Genomic DNA, 21,014 nt, shown 5'->3' on the forward strand with positions numbered 1-21,014 from the left:
AAGATTGGTCTCCGAACATGAGATAGCGAGTGTCATCTATAGCTCAAGACCGTACCATAGTCACATCCACAAAGTTGTTTCGGTATTGTCCTACATAAGGTTACCCTGTACCCACCAGATTCTACGAGTAGAGATTGCGGGTATTTAATCTCCTGTGTTCCCCTCTAAGGGTGCATTCCAGATGTACATACAATACACTCTAGATATGTTCATCATGCACATTGTGCTCACCGGTTTTCACCAAGGCTGAACCTCACCGGGCTTCGGCTTCTTCGTCCTCACAACCTTGTCGCAATTGAGCAAACAGAGCGGGTCATACGCCTGCTTGAGCTTCCTCATGGCGTCGACAGTCGACTCGCCTAGCTCGTGGTTCAGGTAATCACGCTTGACGAGGCCAACGCCGTGCTCGCCCGTAGCAGTGCCCTCCATTTCGATAGCACGCTTGACCATGCGGTGGACGACGCCATCAGCTGCAGCGTGCTCCCTGTCGTTGTAGAGTAGAATGGCTGTTGTAGAGGAGGAATATCAGCAGGCGCTCAATAAGACCAGATATCTTAGTGGAATATCCCGGGAGAAGAGAGCTTACCGTGGAAGTTTCCATCGCCAACATGGCCCACAATGGCGCCAATGAGGCCGCTCTTATCGATGTCGGCCTTGGTCTCCTCAATGATTTGAGACAGCTTGCTGATCGGGACCGCGACGTCTGTGGTCCAGACCTTGTCGCCCTCGTCGCGCTTCTTGGCCATCACGCTCCAGAGCGCCTCCTTACGGGCGCTCCACAGCTGGTCTGCCTCGTCCTTGCTGCGGGCGAACTCGAAGCTCTTGCTACCGGTGCTCTTGGCCAAGCTCTGGACGATGCTGATGTGCTCCTTCACGCTCGTGGGCGTGCCGGCGAACTTGAAGAACAGCGTCGGCGCCTCCTTCCACCGCTTCGACGTCGAGCCGGCATCGTTGATGCAGCGCATCTGTACATCGTCCAGGATCTCAATCGCAGCGATGGGGACACCAGCGCCGACGACACGGAAGACGCAGTCGGCGGCGTCACGGATGCTGGCGAAGCTGCAGACGGCCACGGACGTGTTGGCTGGCTTGGTCGTCAACTTGAGCGTCGCCTCGGTGACGAGGCCGAGCGTGCCCTCGCTGCCGATGAACATGCGCGTGAGGTCGTAGCCGGCGCTACTCTTGCGCGGGCGCTGGCGCGTCGTGATGACGGTGCCGTCGGCCAGCACGACCGTCAGCGATAGCACCCAGTCGCGCATAGTGCCGTAGCGGTAGGCGTTCGTGCCGGAGCAGCCGGTGCCGACCATGCCGCCTATCTGTGCGCCCGGGCCCGGGTCGGGCGGGAAGAAGAGGTTGTGCTCGGCGAGCTCCTCGTTCAGCGCCTCCCAGCCCACGGCGGGCTGCACGACGACGTCCATGTCGTCCTTGTTCAGCTTGACGATTTTGTCCATGCGGCTGAAGTCGATACAGATGCCTCCCTGCGTCGCGGCGAAGTGGCCCTCTAGGCTCGTGCCGCCCGAGTAGGGCGTGACAGGTATCCTCCTCTGGTGGCAGACCTTCATGATCTGGCTGACCTCGTCGGTCGAGGCCGGCTTGACGATTGCGAAGGGCACATCGCCGGGCAGAGAGGGGTACGAGGACCACTCGGATCCGGCATGCGCCTTCAGGTCTATCTCGTTGGTAGAGATGTTCTCCTCGCCGACAATGGCCCTGAAGTCCGCCCACGCCGCCTGCAGGGTACCCGTCGACGTGTCGTGCTTGAGCTCCTCGGTCTTGTAGATGGGCACGGTCGAGTCGGCAGGCAGCGAGGCGGGTTTCTGCGCGCCGGCGTAGTAGCCCGCGGCGATGGCGACGAAAATCACTGCATTGGACGAGAAAGAATCGCATCAGCACCAATTCACGGAATTCAAGCAGCACTCCCTCCGAATACGAAGCAGCGTGGAATCGTCTTACGGGCCAACAGTCCTGCGCCCTTGGTTCCGCGGCCGGTCAGGTCTCTCTGTGCCGCAAATCTAGCTTGCTCCGCTTTTTCTCTCTGCAGGCGCGCCTGTGTGCTGTCGTACAGCTGGCCCATGAAGTCTCTGCCATTGGAGCCGCCGCCCGAGGCCCATCGGTGCTGTGAGACATGGCGCGGCGCAAGAGCGGAGCTGGGTGAGGAGACGCGTGCGGAGAACGCGGCGGCGGCGGGGACGGTGGAGGGAGGTCGCGAGAGCAGGGCAGCACGGCGCAGGGCCGGGTGCGGGCGGATCATGTTCGACATGGGCATTATTGCGATGAGGTGCAATGTCCAAGCTTCATGGCCGGTTGCGGGAGAGCGGCATTGACGGGTGGAGGGTGTTGTGAAGAAGCGGGCGGTCGCACAGCGCGCTGCTTTCCTTGTCTTGTGCCGTCAGCGCGCGGAGGCTCTGCACGTCTGCCGAAAGAACTCCACGATCAACACCATGGATTGCATCACATCATCCTAGCTGCAAGCACGTACACCGCCCAACCGCTCGGCCCTTATCTCACCACTGTGGGGGCGCAAATTCTCTAATTTCGGCTTATGCACGCACTGGCACGTCTAGACTTTACTCCCACCCATCCCAAGATCCTTCACCGGCCTTCGCTAATCAGGTGCAGCAGCAGTCATCGGCGCCTGCCGTGGGCACCCACATGGCTATGGAGACTGTGTGTGTGTGTGTGTGTGTGTATCCGTGTCAACAGAGAATGCTTAATCAATTCAAATGTGCCAACCCAAGTATGCGTGCTATGCATGCCCTGCCCTTTTTGTGGGGAGGATCAGAAGTGAGCGAACCCCCCAATTCCAAAAACGCCTCGCTGTAGTGTGCAGCAGAGTCAAAGAGAGAAAAGAAAACGATAAATCCAAACCCTTCCGCCAATGTATGTCACAAGAATGCAAAGGTAAACGCCGAAGAGCAATGCCTCGGCAATGCTGCGGAACAGAGAATGAAAGAAGGAACCCTTTCCTAGACCCAGGATGTTGTTGATAAAAGATGATGATGACCCAACGCCGCGGAACATGTATGTACCATGCTCGATGCACCCAAATCAGAAGCCTTGGCCGTGCCCTATGAGCGCTTTGCACTCGTCTGCTCTAATCGCTTTAGGAAAACTGTCGTAATGACTCCCGGAGTCTGGTCGTGTGGTCGTCATATGCACTTCAGCCGGAGCAGCCGCGTGCGGAACCACGCAACGAACGTTGCCCACCGGCCCTTCACCCGGGGCCGAGGCCGCTTGGACGTCGTGTTGCTCCTTTGCGGCCCCGGCGGCGCGCTGCTCTGGAGGACGTAAGACGGCAGGCTGCTGTTGTGTGCCGTCGCATTACTCGAAGGCGCTGAAGGGTACTCCCCGGCGTCGATGGTGGAGTCGGCCTTCTCGTTGATCTCCTCCATTTCCGGCCTTCCGGGATGCCGCTCTTCCAGCTTGGCACGCTTCCGCTCCTCGCGATCCCGCCGCTTGGCCGCCTCCTTCTCCGCCTTGCGTTCCTTGGCCTCTTCTTTTGCCTGGAATTCGGCGCGCAAGGCACGGATCGAGGCTGCGCGTGATGCGGGGTCGACGGGCGATTCGCGTCCACGCACCAAGCCAATTGCCCTGTCAAGAGAAGTACGTGAACTGGGCGAGGTCGCCGTCTCGGACCGCATCGTGTCCCGCCTTTGCCGAACAGGGTCGTACAGGTTCGAGAGACTGGTTTGAGACCGGCTTCCAAGGCGACTGACCGAACCACTTGATGCGGAGTGAAGCGGCGCAGGTGCATTGGGTGTTGACGACATGGAACCGGACCGGCGACGGGGGTCATAGGCGTTCTGGCGGTGGAGGTACTCGTCGTCGGACATGATATCGCCAGCTTCAGCAATGCAGTCGTCGTCGTAGATAGAAGGAGGTTGAGAGTGCTCGCTGACGTCGCTGAACTGGCGCGGCGTGTTTCGTAGGAAGATGGGTTGCGTAGGCTGTCGGCGGCCACTGGAGTTAGACAGATCCGAGTTGCCACTGGTGGAGCGGTTGTGGACGTGGCGGTGCCTGGCAGCTGCCGAAGTGAAGGTAACGTCGGTGGCAGATCGTGGCGGAGTACGGAACTCGTGGATGCCCAGCCCTGAAGGGCTATCCAGGTCCGGCGCGGGCACCGATAGGTCAAGAGAGACGTCGTCACGCGTGTGGAGCCTGCGCAGGTACGGCCTCAGCTTGCGGGCGGAGTGGACGGCGAGGTCGAGGCTGCGGCGACCCTCCTCTTGTATCACGCCGGAAGTGTCGACGGGCCTGTAGGGCAGGGACGAGATATCCGGAGAGTGCGAGCGGGCCGTGGGGCTGGGCGCCGAGCAGTTGGAGTTGCTGGAGCCGCCGCGCTTGTGCAGTCTTGCATGAGTCGAGGTCGCGCCGGATCTGGAGGTTGTTGTCGCATACAGCTCCATGCGAGGGGCGCTTGTGGGCGCGCTGGTCGGCGCGCTAGTGGGCGAGGGAGAGCTGGTATACGACGCATGGCGATTCAGCGAGGCGGTGCGGACCGGGTGGAGGTGGAGGTGGTGAGGAGCCATTTTGGAGGCTGCGGTCAGCGCCGGAGGAGTCGAGAGTCGTCGCAAGCCAGTATCACCGCAGCATGATGTTGTAATATGGGCGGAGCACACGGATGACGGGGGATGCAGGGCAGCGGGCACGTTCAGCAGCGCTGGGGCCGGTGGAGTCGAACGGCCGTCTCGTCGGCCTCTGGGAGGCGGCGTCAGGGGGGCAAGCGGGATACGGCGCAGTGCGGTCGGCGCGGAGAGTGCTGAGCGCGGGCAGGATCGTGAGTGGTGATAGGCGAGATGGCTGGCGTCAACACTGGCGGGCGCAGCAACGGGGCAGACAAGACACCGCTCAGCTCCACGCACTGGTGGCGAGGATGGCCTGCTTTAAACCGCGGCTTCGGCAGAGCCCCGCGCTGTCGCGCGCCGGTCGCCTGTGGAAGGGGAGTGGGAGATGGAAGAAAGGCGGTCGCAGAGCTGCTGCTGCCAGGCGGCGCCCCGAGAGCGAATCGACTCGGACCTGGCGCGCAATATGAATAAGTATCGGTCAAGTACTCCGTGCAATAGCGTCACCTCAACAACCACCCGCAGCGGCACAGCGAGCGGCCTGTTTCATCGCGGCGGCCGCCCCCCCAGCTGCCTGGCCACCGCCCATGGCTCCCTGCTCCATGGTCTCGCACGCTTCTGCCACCGTCTGCACACCTGCTCCCCGCTTTCGGGTCCGCGCACGAAATGCGCCGCGCTCCATGGCTCCCACGCTCCCTGGGGCCAGGCCTCTTCCAAGCGCTCGCAGCCCCGCCTCATTTTCCGCGGCGCTGGCATGTGCGTGCGCGGCGCCGCGAGCTGAAAGCCGCATGGCGCATGCGACGCTGCGATATATTCGCCCGTTATCGCGCCTGCAGTGCGCCTTGGCACGCCAGCCCGAGATCTGCGCTTCGGCAATCTGTGGTCAACAACGGGACGGTGGGCGGGAGCAAACGTCAAGCGCCCGCTGCGGCGGGCTGCCTTGCGCTGCCCGGCTCTGGCAAACCCTATCACGCTCCGCTGCGCTGCCGGCCCCCGGGTCGCCGCCGCAAGCATGTGTCGAGAGGGCGCATTACCGCTCCTCTGCCACTCCGCACGTCCCGATGTGTGCCGACCCCACTGTCCCCACCAAGGAACAAGTTCGAGAAGAACCTTTGGCTGCAGGGCGGAGCCGTGGGCCTTCAGCGGCCCACCACGCGCATTCCGCGACGCGCGAATGACAGGCCGTCCTGCTCCGCTGCTAACTCGCTTGGAAGCCGAGGGCGGCGCAGAAGACCGCTTCACCGGCGGCCATATCAGAGTCCTGTCAGCAGCCCAGGCCCCGGTCCGCGCGCGTGACGACGCGGCGACACGGCGAGGCGCATGTCGCTGCCAGCCACTGTTCGTCCGACACTGGTTGCGACTGCGATCCAAATGTCAGCCATAAACATCACCCCGCACGCTGGACCATGACGTTACCATAAGGCTGACAAAGGCGGAGAAAGCCCGCAGCGCATCCCACACATAGGGTGTTTCCCGTCTGCTAACTATGTACGTCGCGCCCAGCTCTTTTGCCTAATCCGTCGTAATGCTGCTGTCATCGCCCTACTACTGGGCGGACGATTTCAAGTGTTGCTCGCTGGCAGCGTCCTTCTCCTCCACCGTCCTGCTGCATCCGTCCGCTTTCCGATGATGTTCGGATGGCGTTATCCTTGGGCCGGCGAATCCTTTCTGACACAAGTAACGTTCGAAAACGTTTGCTCCAACTGTGCGCCATCACATACGCGGCCTTTGGTCTGATTCATCCGGTGCTGATCACGATTGCGAAATTACCTTCATTGTCTGAATCATCATACGGATGCCCGCGGCTGGCTGTCATCTCGCGTACCTCGACGTTCAGGGGGATCTGCCGCGCAACCCGCAATAACGCCCCCCCGTGATCAGCGTCTACTTTTGACCCCCAAGCTAATAATACTCCCTATCAATATTAGAGAGCCCCACTGCAAGGACGGGCCGCATGTGCAGGCCCGCTGCCTCGGTATCTGCCCGTTGATGCCGGATTCAAATTTCATGCTCCTTTACAATGACAGTCCCATGCGTCTCAGGTAGAGGTCCGCACGCAGGTTGACAGGGAAAGGCTGGTAGTGATGTGCTGAGGATCTATACGCTCCCTCCAAGCTAACACGGCTCCCCGCAGTTGCGCGCGCTACAGCAACATCTCATCATTGATCTGCCGGGTGGATCAGAAACAGCATGTAGACCAGATGAACAAACATGGTATTATGACTTACATGCGTGAATACATTGCCAAACAGGGGAGGTAGGGCAGGACCACATCTGGTCCAAGCAGCCATTGATCGCCCACTACAACGCTTGGAATAGTACTCCGAGACAGCCCTCTGACAGATCGCATAAATAGCCGTTTTGGCAGGCCCGGCCTCCGTTTTTGACTTGGTATCAAACGATCTTGTTTGCAACGGCTACACTTAGTTACTCTAGCGCCCCGTGGAACATCATGCGAATCAGGCTCGGTGAGCAACCGTATTCTACGCAATCGTTGCTGTAGATCATCCGCTTGTGCGGGTCGAATGGCAGGGTTGCATGTCAGGATCCAGCTGGGGGAATTCCCATGACGTGTGTATCGACACAAAGTCCTCCTCGATCGCAGAGCTTATGCAATTTGGTTGGGGAACCAGAGCGCTTGTTGACGTAAATTGCAAGGTCGGACCTGATTTTTGACTTGTGAATATGAATGAACACGAGCCCATCGCTCAACGTAGGACAACAAGCATTGGGTGGCCTTGACATCCCCGCATGTCAAACAACGATATTCCCTTCCCTATTTCGGGACTACATTCAGGTAACATTGATATCAACAGCTCGCGTGCACGCAATGTCGCTGGTGACGTCATTCAACAATCAGGATCAATCTCTACACCAGTTGTCCGGCTGTGGGAACCGGAATAGCGTGGGTGGGTGTTGTCGACCTGCCAATCCCTGACAGCTTTAGTTATTCAAGCTCCCGTCATTGTCCTTCGCGCAAGCGTGTGATCCGGATATCAACAGTTGATAGTATGCACCAGGTACGACGGACTGTCGCTGAGTAACGCATTTCCCAAGCCGATAAATCCAACGGATGCAACCCAGTGCTTTTATCGGCTAACTCTACCGAATGAGGACGAATAATGCGATCGAAAGCATGGTGTGTTTTGCCTGCACACTATCCGTCCAGCCGGCCGGGTCGACTGCTCTTTGAGTCCCTTTTGTATACACGCCATGTTGAATGCCACGCGGCGCTAATGTGCTATACCATCATCATCACCGCCACCCGTTTAGGAATACAGAGTCTCACGTGAAGATGTAAGCTTGAGGTATTAAGTCTGTGAAGGGCGTCTTGCCGCCTCGAACCAGTTGAATGTTGAGTTGAATGTTGAAAATTGTGGCCACCTTCTTTCTAAGACTTTAAAATAAAGTAGAAATACGGCGTGCGATGTGCCACTCTTTCGTCCATGTCTAAATCGACAATGCGCGACTGCATCAATGCTGATTGGCTGTTCAATAAGCTGCAGGTGTGCGGCCACGACTAAAGGGAGCTTCGCAAGACTCGAGCCCAATTTCACCACGGGCGTCCTGCGCCCAGCTGTAGCTCAATTGATTCCTAGTTTACTTCATCACATGAGCTTTGGGGCTGCAAGGAATGACGGGTTATCGCATGAGGCTCTGTACGTCGCCGAAGTTCTAGCTTCCCGGCCGTTCGGGCGAGGCCGCGGCAGCTCGACAGACCTAGTCCGGTCCGGCGGGTTTCGACTTCTGCATTTACACGGGCCTCCTCTTGGGCTCCAAGTGAGTGCGTATCCAGGCTTGGTCTGTGATAAGTCGCGAGCACACGGCATCGCAGTTGTGTGGAGGTGGCGTGTGGCGCACGACAGGGGCGGGCGGCGGTGCGGCGAAAATTATTTCCATGACGCTTGGGAGCCGAGCGACCTCAAGCATCCGGCGCCCCTACCATCGCGTCCTCTGTTTTGCGCGAGCGAGTTCAAATCATCTCCCAGACGCGACGTTGTGCGCCACAGCTTCGAGTCGCCCGACACACGTCCTATAGGATCCCGACAGGCTCGCGTAGGAGTGCGCGCCTAGGTATTTAACGCCGAACCCTCTTGCACCGCAGCTGCGGCGCTGACCATCAACAGACACGCGCATCACCACCCACACCCGATCCGTCCGTGTGTCCGCCGCGTGTGGGAGCGCATTGCCATCCATCCGCGTCCGAGCAGCCTTTGGAGTCTCCGCGACCGGGAACAACGTCGCCGGCCGAGTCCTCGTAGCGCGCGTCAAGAACCCGCCACCATGTCGAAGCGCGGCGCGACGCAGCAGTTGAGCAAGGAGGGTAACTTTTTTGGAGATGGGTCGAATGAGCTGTCGGGGGACGACAAACCTAGGCAGGCTACGGCTGCGCAGCTGGCAAAGAGGAAGTAAGTGTATCCGCTGTCTGAGCAGAAAATGCGGGGCGTGGAGAGTCCGCGTTTGGGGCGGGGGGCTGGGGCGCTCTGCTCTCACTTCCGCTCTCACTCTCACTCTCACTTTCACTTTCACTTTCACAATAGTATGCTGATCCTATTGTTCACAGATTGAAGCCACTCAAGGGCCGCCCGCGTGTCGCAGGTTCGGTAAGTACTTTCTTTCTACAACTCCATCCTCTACCTCTTCAAACCCAACAACACACCGTCCACCATGGCTCCGCTTCCTCGCCCCGCGGGAGCGAACGCTCCCACTTCCTTCAGCGTCGCGTCTCCTGGCCCAGCGTCTTCTCCGGCTCCTTCTCCGGCTCCATCCCCGGCTCCGGCTCCATCCCCTTCACCGGCCGCGGGCGGCCGAACGATCTTCGGTGGACCGCCGATCTCTCAGGCCGAGAGAGATCGCAGAATGTACCAGAGGATCGTGGGGAACAGGAGGCCTGTTGTGCGTTCCCGGTCGGGACCTCTTCCTCCACAGGGAGGCGGACGGATATTCCCCCTCCCCCAGGCGCCGTTCACCTTCCAAGCGCCGGCTCCAGCAACAGCAGCAGATCCTCTTTCGGCCTCGATGGCCTCTCTCAACGTGGGGTTTGGATCAGCCCCAGCGCCAGCATCCGCACCGCCTCCCTCGTCCATGGATACAGCCATGGATACCTCTGGCTCCACAGCCGCGCTCCCACCAACCACAGCCTCATTCATTACCCAATCCATGGATACAACCATGGATACCTCTGGCCCTACAGTCGCGCTCCCATCAACCGCTTCATCCACCACTCCATCCATGGAAGTCGACGAGAACGACGATGGTGACTCCCAGATGACTAACAATGCTGGTGTACAGACTAGCTCGCAGAGCTTCCCGCCCGCGGCTCAGCCGCAGCCCGCTTCCAATGCCTTCGGTGGATTTGCTCCTGCGCCGCCAAGCGGCGGGTTCAATTTCAGCGCTGGCCCTGCGTCGAACCCGTTTGCATCGCAAAACGTAACGAACAACAACGATGCCAGCAGCAATGCCTTCTCCTCTTCTTTCACATTTGGTAGCAACCCATCCGGTGCAAGCAACGCGTCCGGGGCAAACAACCCGTTCGGCAGTATTGCTTCAGCCTCGCCAGCGAGCACCGCATTTGGCAACACCGAGTCGGCGGGTGCACCGTCAAGCAATCTCTTCAGCTCATCATCCGCGCCTTCGAACAACCTTTTCGGGGGAAACAACGCGTCTTCTGCACCCAGCTCGAACTTGTTCGGCACGTCTTCCACTCAGCAGAACGCATTCGCAAGCAAGCCACCGGATTCGTCGAACAACCTCTTTGCAAACAAGCCTTCGGGTTCAAGCAGCATGTTTGGAGCCAACCCATCGGCCCCTTCGGGCAACATGTTCGGATCAACCTCATCTGCTGCACCGGCGAGCAATGTGTTCACCTCGGCAGCTTCTAGTGCTCCTAGCAACAATTTGTTCGGCACTTCGACGTTGTCCGCCGCTCCTTCGAACATTTTCGGCATGGCAGCTTCGTCTTCCCCATCCACAAACATGTTCGCCAGCTCTACTACTGCCAAGAACTCGGAGGCCACGTCCCAGCCGCAGACAGGCAATGCCTTTGGAAGTACCACCACCGCTGGTCCTGCTGCCAATGCTTTCAGTGGCACTGCTATGTCGTCTGCACCCTCGAACAATCTCTTTGCTAGCGCCACCTCTACAGCGCCGCCCGCCAATCCCTTTGGCAATAATAACACGTCTTCGGCTCCGTCTACTGGTTCCTTCGGCGGTGCCACATCTCCCGCGCCATCCAACGTCTTCGGGAGTACCGCAGCTTCATCTGCTCCGTCCAACCTGTTCAGCAGCTCCACGACATCGGTCGCTCCGTCTAGCAACATGTTCGGCAAAAGCGCAACCTCATCCGCGCCGGCGGCCGCTCTCTTCGGGGCTCCCACTTCCAACACGTCTTCGGCTCCTGCTAATGCCTTGAATGCCCGTAGCGCGGCTCCTGCAAACAACCTCTTCGCCAACCCTACTCCCCCTTCAGGATCAGGTGAATCTGCTTCTCAGACAGCCAATTTGTTCGCGCAGTCAGCGGCGGGCTCGACTCCCCCACCTAGTTCATTCAATTTTGGAGGCCAGTCAGGCGCCAACACTCCGAGCGCGTCAAGCGAACAAAGCACCTCAGCGAGTAGTGGGCCCCAGCAAAGCTCAACCGGCAACATGTTCACACAGTCTTCTGCCTTCCAGCCCTCGACCAGCGGGGTTGGCACCTTCAACTTTTCTGCTCAGAGCCCGGTCAAGACCACGGCCGACGCCGTTCCCTCTACTAACTCCAGCAAAGACACGTCCGTCGCCGCGGATAGTCAAGCGAAGCCCACGACGAACATTTTCGCTCAGTCTGCTTCCGGTGCCGCCCCCAAGGTTGGCTCGAACCTCTTTGGCTCGACTAGCGAAAGTCCATCGAAGTCTTCGTCGACAGTCGCACCACAGACTGGTACGAACCTTTTCAATCTCCAAGGCCAAAGCACCGCAAGCAACGGTGATGCCCAAAAGGATGCACAAAAGAGTACAGAGACCCAGGCCAGCAGCACATCGAACTTGTTCGCAAAGGCGGCCTCCGGTGGTGCAAACGCATCGACCGCACTCGAACCGCTAGGTCAGACTGCTTCTCCCAAGCAAGATAAGCCGGCAGAACCGACCTCAAGCTCTAATCCATTTTCCTCAATCATGTCGTCCACCTCTTCGTCTACCGGCTCAAACGCGCCTACAACCAGAACCAATGGAACGATCTCTGATCAGGAAAGCTCGAGTATCGAAATTGGCAGCCCTGCCAGGCAGAACACCTCCCCCGCACAGACATCGGAAACCACATCAACGGCCCCTGCAATGCCCGACATTGACATGTCTAAAGTCAATACGAAGCGCGTCGAGATGGTCTTGAAGATTCGCAGCCTGAACCGCTGGATCAAGATGAAGGTGGCGGAGACACCCGAAGAGTCCGGCGATTTTCTCGCTATCGCCCAGGTTTATTTGAAATTCTTCGCCAAGCATACCAGTGCGGGTTTCGATGCTGGACCTGGCACCCAAGCCCAGACCAAGAGCAGTGGAAAGCGTAAGGCGGATGACGAATCTGAAGCTGGATCACCGAAGAAGTCGAAGGCTTCACCAAGCCAGGATGACAGCAGCTCCGCTGGCGCTTCGAACACCGCCAACGTTTTCAACAGCCTTATCAACAAGCCTGCCCAGTCCCCTCTTCGCAATGTTGAGTCGGCAACATCGCCAGATGCTGAAGCAGGGCCCTCGACGAACAACAATCTCTTCGGCGCGTCTAGTTCTAGCCCCTTCAAGCTCAACTCCGGTGGTGGTATCTCCGGCTCTACTACTCCTGCTGGAAGCCCGGCAAAGCCCAGTAGCTTTTCACAGTCTCCTATCAAGGCTCCAACATTTGGTCAAGTCGGAACTCCTGAAAAGACACCGAGTGCAAAGAGGAAGTCTGAGGACATCTCCTCTGACGAGCAGGAAGAGGAGTCGCAAGACGATACAGCACAGGAGAAGAGGCAGAAGGCTTCAACGCCCGTGTCATCCGCCGAGACTGGCTCTGTACTCAATAGCAGACAGGCTTCTCCTGATGCCCGCAACCCCTTCGGACATCTCTCGCAGGAGGAGAGCAACAAGGATGGAGATGATGAAGAGGGGTCCGACGAGGAGGGTGCTGAGCAAGGCAGCACAACCCCCACGGCAACTCCCAAGCGCATCGACGGTCTTTTTGGACGTATCACTAAAGATGACACCACATCGAATGGTGATGCGAAGACCCCCGAAGACGGCGGCCTTTTCGGACGTATTACCGGCACCTCGACCGATAACTCCAAGTCCGCAGCGGCTAACCCATTCGGATTCCCATCTTCTAACTATGAACTCTCAGGCGGAGCTAAGACCGGCCCCGTCTTGAAGACCTGGAACGGCGATGCTGGATCGCCTATCAAGTTCGGCACTTCGCAGCCGGCTCCGTTAGACGATGGAAAGAAGGAGGCCACTTCGTCCTCCGCGAGCTCTAATCCATTCTCAGGAATTGCTACTGGCAACTCGGCCGCTGGCGGTCCGATTTTCAAGTTTACTCCTGCACCGACCCCTCCTGCCGGCGACTCTTCTCCCTTCAAGTTCAATCCTCCCGCTGCTACGCCCTCAGGCACAAGCTCTGTCTTTGCTTCGGGCTTTGGCTCCCGCGCCACCACACCCGGTGTTTCCACTGGCGCATCGGAGAACGAAACGAGTGCAGCTGAAAATGATGACGATGAGGAAGCGCAGACTGTTGACAAGGATCAAGTCGCTCTGCGTACCGCCTTGACTGACGAAGACAAGAAGACCTACGAAGTTCTTTTTGACACAGACATTCTGTCTGTGACGCTGATGCACCTGGTTGACAAGTCGGATGATGAGATGAAAGCAGAACCAACGAAGGGTGCGAAGAAGTGGGAGAACCAAGGAAAGGGACCCGTTCGTGTGCTCAAGCACAAGGAGAGTGGCGGCGTCAGTATCCTCTTCAAGGCCGAGCCGATGGGTCGCGTTTTGGTCAATACGCGTGTCCAGCCCTCATTCCACTACAGGAAAGCCAAGGCGAAGATCGCTACCTTCCCGCTCCCTGATGAGAAGGGCAAGATCACAGCGCAATTTCTGAGGTTTGAGGACGACGCCGACTGCATCAAGTTCGTCGATGTTTGCGAGTCGAACAAGTCATCATAGGCTGCATGAATGCCTGCAGGCAGTCCTCCATTATCACCTGTTCTCAGGAGGAGTGATACGAAGGTCCTCATTGATGGATCTCTTTCTTCTCCCGGCCCCCTTCCCCGGAGCCTTTGGTTTTTTATTCAACGGTTCCGACATTGAGAAGCGTTGTGCGGAACTTTGGGGGACCATTGAAATTTGTGTTTGTCATGGCTTACTGGTCTACTATCTCGTTGAGCTGCACGTTGAATACCACGTCCCTCTCGCCGGATCAGTCATCACCAAATCAGCCCTTTCTTCTGCCTCCTCATGCAGCTGCGTCCTAATTGCTTTACTTCTTCTAGCGTGTTTCTTGCATTGGTGCATAGCGGTGGTGGGCGTAATACGTGGTCTTTCTTGCATCGTGTACTTTTCTCGAGGCACGTGAGTAGACCTGAGTAGGTACACGGGATCTTTGGGCTCGATATTGCACTGCTCGGCTCTCAAAGACAAAAGTTTTTCTCTTTCTGGTTTATGTTGTGTATGGCGGGCGGCAAGGCGGTGACGAAGGAGAGGGTATTCCCTTAGACATACGTCCTCGGGGGGAGAGGCTCTACGGTGCATGCCCGCCCAGATAGGCATGCAAAGAAGATGTGGCAGGGCAGGAATCACCATCTTCAGTGTACAATAACTTTCATAAAAGGCAAAATCGAAGGATAGCATAATCAGTAGATGATGGCTGCCCCAATACACGCTAGATGGTTACTCAATGTGCCACAATGTGCATGATATTCCTGCCGCCTTTAGCAATCACAAGCAGACGAATATGAGATAAGCCTGAAAAAAGTGACGCAGACTAAGCTCAGTGGCGCATGAACATCTGGTATTCGCATATAGCTTTGACGCCGGTGTGTCTGCCTGCCTGCCCGCCCGCCTGCCTGTCTGTCTGACCTACAGCTCCTTCGCGCAGCCGATGGCTAGCGTGGATCTGTTTTCTGCTCATGTCATGGGCAGTTAGTTGAAGCTATCGTCCGGACGAGAATGTCGACTTAAAAATTCTATATACACGTCCGGACGATGGCTTCAACTAACTACCTATTTTTTTTCTTCTCTAAGAACGAGCTAAGGCATAGTTACGCCATGTTCTGCTATTCTTCGCGCTAGCCATCGGCTGCGAGAGGGGGCTGTACATGCGTATCTCTCCTACTGCGGTTCTGCCTTGTCGAGACCCAATTATACGGCCTCCGGTCTTCCCTTGCTGCTTGCCTACAATGCTTGACCTGCATTGCATGTGTGCGTATATGTATGGTGTTGACACATGAGAACACGCCCTTTTTCGCTACAGGCTTTCTCTGCTTCAGCGCGGCATGCGGCTCGGGGAGTTGGAGGGTGGATGGGCGCCCAATGTGTAGATGGCGGCCTTGTTGCACCACCTAACCTCTTCTCAGCCTACTTAACCTCTCGCCGCATCTCAGCCTCGCCGCCGGGTCCGCCACATACCCGCACACACACAAAGCCCGACGGCTGCAGGCAACCGCGGCCGTTTGGAACCTAGACATGCACGCAGTTAGTATTTCGTGGTCGGGGCGGTCTCGGAGAATCCGAGCGAGCGATTGACGCACGGTTTCTCGCTTCTGCATGCACAAGGAGTCGGGGAGGCAGGGAAGGCAAGCTGAACTTCGGGAATCTTAGTCAGTTGGTCCCGCAGTGTTCCTACCGCACTGCACTGCCCGTGTTAGCGGAATACGGATGTAACTACGTCAGAGCCACGGTGTGATGAGCCGAACATGGGCCTTCTCCGTTGATGACCAAGACAACAGCCTCATCATGCGGCTGAAATGTGAGGCGGAGGTTTGTACGCCCTGCCCGCCAAAATTGGGACTGGCGAACTGTCGGCGTTGTGGAGGGTGTTCTGGTGGGGGCGTGGGCGTGGATGAGCCAAGGTGATTGGTGGCCTCGATGCACTGTTTCTTCGGGCGTTCTCAGGGCCTTCCATTCGTGTAAGGCTGTCGATGGAGGACCCTGGGTTAATTCCGGCCGTTATCTGTCGTTGCGCGTTCCTGACGTGCCGGGAGTGAAGATGATTGGGAGAAAAGAGGGGTGCGGAAAGGCGGTAAAGGGAAACCCGTGGCCGCGACGGCGTGCAGATCGCTGGATGTTCTAGGCTAGATCAAGTTGGGCTCGTGGTCCGTGGTTCTGTGTGTAAATTGACGGGGTGATGGGGTTCTTATGCGTGCGGTGGCGATTGATTAGGGGAAGCGGGTTGTGGAATCGTCGATCTCGTTCATCTCTGTATTGCTGTTGGCAGGCCTGGCGCGGATGGAGAGAGCGGGAAGGATCAGCCACGTCCCTGCGCCCTGCTAACTGCGGCAAAGCACGTCGAGGGCCGGAGCCTCATAGATGGAAGCAAGATTGAACAATGTTGGCTGATAAGTATTATTGCTTGCTGGTTGCTGCTCAGTCTGGATGTGGAGGAAAACAGTTCTACATAAACGCCATTACATGAGCCGTCAGAAAGGAACACCTCCCGAAGGGGGGGCATACTCCAACAGAGATAATAGAGCAGCAATTATGGGAAACGGGTATTGACGCCGGGAACCGATCGCTTGAGAGAGAAAATGCCAGGTTCCGTGATAATGCCTCCAGAGCCGCCCGTTTGAAAATTCAAGAACGCCGTGTAAATGTGAAGATGCAAGATGATGAGGATGGTTGCGGACAATGCACGCAGGGACGAGGTCGCTTTAACGCCGATTGTTGCTCGAGTAGTCATAGGAAATAGATGATGTCGTGGTAAAAGTGGCAGAGATGGAATCGAAGCGTAGCCACGCTCACGCGGGCGCCGAAGGAGGAGCGGGGGGCATTGTCCTGTCGTGAGGATTCGTGGGCACGCCGCCCTGGGCTAGGACCGCCGGTATCGAGTACTGCACGGTTCCGGCAATCTCGCCCCGCTCCTGTGCACGCTCGAGGTACTTTTCCCAGTCGGCGTCCATCATGACGTTGGTTGCGCCCTGCTCGCGGCGAGCAGCGGCCTCGATGAGCCGCTGGTTCAGCGGGATGCCTATGCTCTCGATTTCCTCGTCGCTGTCCTCGTCCATCATGTCTTCATCTTGCTGTTGGGGCCGCTGTTGTGCGGGAGCATTCCCAGAGACCTCCTCGATTTCGACCTCGATGTCCGTCTTGACTTTGATCTGCGACGACTGGCGGGTCCTCCGCCTGTCGACCCAGGGGCCGATCTCGTTGCCGGTGGTGTCGAGAACCTTGATGCCCTCGTCACGCTCGTAGCGTTGCCGTGCCCAGAGCGTGCCCTCCCAGCGGCAGAGGCTCGCAATCTCTGTCTCGGTCAAACGCAGCTCATCGAAGGCCTTGAAGAGACGGGCGTGGTGCGGGAAGCGGCCGAGACGCTTGCGGTGGGGCGGATGCGAGTAGTTCAGGCCCGGGTAGCGGGCCTCGATGGTGTCGAGCGAGCCGTAGAAAGTGGCCGTCTCGATGCGGACCTCGCCGACCAGGTTCTTGCTCAGGTGCGCCGAGAAAGAGGTGGGATCCTCGGAGCGCGGGGTCGGGAAAAGGTGGTTGTAGACCAGCACGGAGATGGGCGTTTTGCGGTGCATGGCGGCGGTGTCCTCGGGGGCTGGGCGGGCGGCGGATGTCGGGGGGCAGAGAGAGAGATGTCGGGGGCCCGGGATTGGGGAGGCAGGTCAGGGAGAGGAGAGGAGAGGCAAGTCTGAGCCCGTGGGCGGCCAGGAGGCAGGCGCGGTCTATATGGACGGGGCCCGGAGGGGAAATTGCAGGAAGCCGGGCGCTGGCTGCGGTAAAGGGCCGAAGGCGGCGTTGGCTGGTGGACTTGGGGCGTGCTGCTGGACTTTTCTTGCGGGTTCCTGGGGGCGGCAGATGCACCCGAAAGGGAGGCTAAGCGGCAGGGAGCAGGCTCGAGACAGGCGGTTGACGCTAGGCGCTGGCGAAACAAACAGAGGCCGTGAGTCGCAATCAGGAGGGCGCGGCGGGCGCGCTGGCGAGCAGGGCGAGTTTATGTAGGCGCGGCCAGCGCATCGCATCTGAGCCTCCCGGGATCACGCTGGCAGCTGCAAATTGGCACGCTCTGCACGTTCGGCGTGCCTGCCATGGCACCTTTGCGGTGAGCAGCAGGCGGAGCCCTCATGCACGCTCATCTGACCGCGGCCAAAAGATGGTGGCCAATCGCCACCCGCGCCGTCAGCCCTGGCAGGGACCCGAGCCCTTCTCCCGCGTTTCTGTCCGTCGCTAGCCTCAACGGAGAAGCTTCCATGCTGGCAATCCAAAGCCACCAAGCCCGCCGTGCTGCTCCCGCGCCCTGACCGGCCTGCCAGAAGAGGCGGTCACATTCGCCCTGCATGAACACGTCTGCGCTGACCAGCCCCAATCAACCCCGTCACCACCCCCAGCCCAAAACCAGCCCAGTCCAGTCCGCGCCGCTCCGTCAAAGAAACCCGACCGAGCCCGTGCTGCAACCACGGTGCTGCTGGCGAGCGCGACCCCGCCGCCGACGCTGCGCTACCGCCCGACGCTGCCTGTCGCGTTCCGACGTCTGGCGCACCTCGGCGGTTCCTGAGGATCGCTGCCCGCCAAACCTGCCAATCCGTTGCCATCTGTCACTCACCACGCTCGTCGGCATTTCCTCGCCGCGCCCGCGGAGTCTTATCCGGCACTCGACACCGCACGTGACTGGGCGTCGCCGCGCTCAACCTGGCACCCAATCTGCCTACCTACCCAGCCACCAACTGCCGGCCCGCAGGTCCTTCGTCTCGTATCGTCACATGCGACACGGCGTCCCGTGCTGCGCTGTGCTGACTCCACCCACAGCCATGTCGACCTTCGACGGCATTGTCGCGGGTGGGTGACGTCTGCCCCGTTCCACGCGCGCCTACATAGCCTAGCCACGCCGCCTGACACTGCGCCCAGAGTTTCCGCACGTCCGCGTCGACTACTTTCGTGCCAGCACGCGTCACCCGCCGCCGTTGGCCTGCTTCCTAAGTCGGTCTTTCCTTTCCTTTCCCTGCCACCTACAGTTGGGCACCGCCACTAACATCGCTGCCAGGCCATGTCCATTCAGATCACCTGCAGGGCTTGGAAGCCCTAAGGTCGCCCTTCGTCTACTGTTCGCCTGCGACTCGAGAGGTACGTCGGTCAATGTCGTCTTGCAGTCCACGTTGCGTGCGCCGATCCTGCTCTTCGGCCCGCAGAGGGCACCCATCCGCCGCAGCCGACGATGCGCGGACACCTGGCAGCTTGCCCTCGTAGACGTTGCCGTGCGGCTTAGGAGGCCGAGCCTCGGACGAAGATTCATCTTGCAGATCGGGCGAGCCCATCCCTCGCACCCCACTGCAGTAGAATCGATGTCCTCGATCCCTGAGGGAGCCGCTCAATGACAGAGCCGCAGCTATGATTGTGATGCGAAGCTGCCATGAAAGCCTAAAATAGTGCATCCATCAGCCGGGTGCACCAGTATGGCGGCACCTTGGCCATCCGGCGGCTTGAGACACCTATCCGAACCACAAGAGCTTACCCTCTAGGCACGGACCCTCTTAAAGGAAGATGATATTGTCGAGCATGATCTTACAACAGTCGTTGTCGTTCTTTGTATCGATCCTTTGCATCCGCCCTCCTTTACAGCGCATAACATTAGCATATGACGTCCCAAACGTCAATCCCAGTTTAACCGTGCGACTAATGAAGTCCTCACGATTTGCGTCATCTCTGTCTTTCATCCCGCAAAAGAGCCTAGACTCTCCACCCGATGATGTTCTATTGCGTTGTCTTTCTTCCTTTCTTTTCCTCTCCTTTTCGTCATCCGAGCTGATCTCCTTGACTAATCAGATTCTCCTATGCCTCGAGAAGTACCCTCATCGCATGAACTTCGCCAAAGGAATCCTCGAGTCTCGCATACAGACATACAGACATCTGAAGAAGCTTCTAAAGACGATCCCGCTAGAAACGCCCACAGTCATCGAACTCTCACCTGGGAATGAGATCCAAGTCACACTCTTCGACGCCAATCACTGCGTTGGCGCGGTGATGTTTCTAATCCAGGGCCAAGGTAAAGCTATTCTATACACTGGTGACATCAGGGCAGAGACGTGGTGGATCAATTCACTCACGCGAAACCCCGTGCTTCTCCCCTATGCGTCAGGCCATAAGCACCTTGATAAGATATATCTCGACACCAGCTTTGCAAGCAGGTCTCGGTACATCCAGGAGTTTGCGACCAAAAGTGAAGGGTTGCACGAATTACTAAAGAAAGTTTCGATCTACCCCAATGACACTATATTCCACATCGAAGCTTGGACGTTCGGGTACGAAGAAGTGTGGATTGCGCTATCTTCTTACTTGGGCAGCTTGATCCACCTCGATAGGTACCGATGGCGACTATATGAGTCTTTGATCACTCCTCCAGGGCTACCTTCATGTCGCGAGGCGCCTCCATTGGTCGGATTCCAGTTGGGTAATCACCACCGGGTCGGCTGCCTCACTTTCAATCCGGAAGTCCGTTTGCACAGCTGCGAACAGGGCACGTTCTGTCCAGCGATCAATGGAAATTCCAATGTGGTCCGCATCATACCCATAGTAGCAAGACTTGGCGATGGCACGGAGATCGAAGAAGCTGGTATAGGGGGCGGCAAAGGAGATCTGGACCAGATACATGAGCTCGAGGTCCACGACCGGGTTGCGATTGAACAGCTGATGCATCTATGCGAATCCAGATTGGAGGACCCTGATACGTTGTCTAAGGTTCTCCGCACGCTAGCATCGGCGATCGAAAATGAGCAAGGCAGAATCAGTCTCTGCAACGGTCAGGGTATTGTGCAGGACGATCAGGAAGCGCTGGACGACATGCCGCTGCAACAGTTGGTCGAGATGCTGGCACGCCTCACGTCTGACGCGCCTGCGTCCGCCGCTTCTGCCGCCGCCCGAAATGGTAAAGTGCGACACGTCTCAAACATCCAGGCGGCTTCCAGCCCCCCGGCTGCAGCTGGAAACCCGCACCAACGGTCGCCGCAGCCGCGTACGATTACCTTCCCGTGGGCGAGACACGCGTCCTACTTGGAGTTGTGCGAGCTGGTAGGGGCTTTCCGGCCGCGCGACATCTATCCCTGCACGGTGAATGAGGAAAGTTGGACGCCGGAAGATGGCATGAGGGCGCTGTTCGGGCATCTTTGCTCGGCTGATGTGTTCGTGCATGATAGGAAGATGCTGGGCATCTGGGAGGAGCGGCGCAAAAGAGGGGCAGGCGTGGATAAAAGGCAACAAGAAGAAGAAACCCAGGAAACGCAAACCAGCGGCGATGAAGAC

General features: G+C 58.3%; 4 protein-coding genes across 4 annotated transcripts; 1 reads left to right on the forward strand and 3 right to left on the reverse strand.

The window, feature by feature from the left end:
* Window positions 1-237: 237 nt before the first annotated feature.
* DLD1_1 (D-lactate ferricytochrome c oxidoreductase) lies at window positions 238-2,581 on the reverse strand (the record flags this gene model as incomplete). Its single annotated transcript, XM_066771942.1, has 3 exons — window positions 238-506; window positions 587-1,861; window positions 2,578-2,581. 3 exons carry the CDS (start codon window positions 2,579-2,581, stop codon window positions 238-240), a joined length of 1,548 nt encoding a protein of 515 aa, XP_066637221.1.
* A 568-nt stretch (window positions 2,582-3,149) lies between these two features.
* On the reverse strand, window positions 3,150-4,406 carry SLS55_000432 (uncharacterized protein; the record flags this gene model as incomplete). Its single annotated transcript, XM_066771943.1, has 1 exon — window positions 3,150-4,406. One exon carries the CDS (start codon window positions 4,404-4,406, stop codon window positions 3,150-3,152), a length of 1,257 nt encoding a protein of 418 aa, XP_066637222.1.
* Window positions 4,407-8,846: 4,440 nt separating this feature from the next.
* On the forward strand, window positions 8,847-13,730 carry SLS55_000433 (uncharacterized protein; the record flags this gene model as incomplete). Its single annotated transcript, XM_066771944.1, has 3 exons — window positions 8,847-8,971; window positions 9,127-9,166; window positions 9,492-13,730. The coding sequence occupies 3 exons, from the start codon at window positions 8,847-8,849 to the stop codon at window positions 13,728-13,730; spliced, it is 4,404 nt and encodes a 1,467-aa protein (XP_066637223.1).
* A 2,789-nt stretch (window positions 13,731-16,519) lies between these two features.
* SLS55_000434 (uncharacterized protein) lies at window positions 16,520-17,299 on the reverse strand (the record flags this gene model as incomplete). Its single annotated transcript, XM_066771945.1, has 1 exon — window positions 16,520-17,299. The coding sequence occupies one exon, from the start codon at window positions 17,297-17,299 to the stop codon at window positions 16,520-16,522; it is 780 nt and encodes a 259-aa protein (XP_066637224.1).
* Window positions 17,300-21,014: the final 3,715 nt, after the last annotated feature.

This window comes from Diplodia seriata (assembly GCF_021436955.1).
Source record: "Diplodia seriata strain FDS-637 chromosome Unknown scaffold_1, whole genome shotgun sequence".
Classification (NCBI taxonomy): Eukaryota; Fungi; Ascomycota; class Dothideomycetes; order Botryosphaeriales; family Botryosphaeriaceae; genus Diplodia; species Diplodia seriata.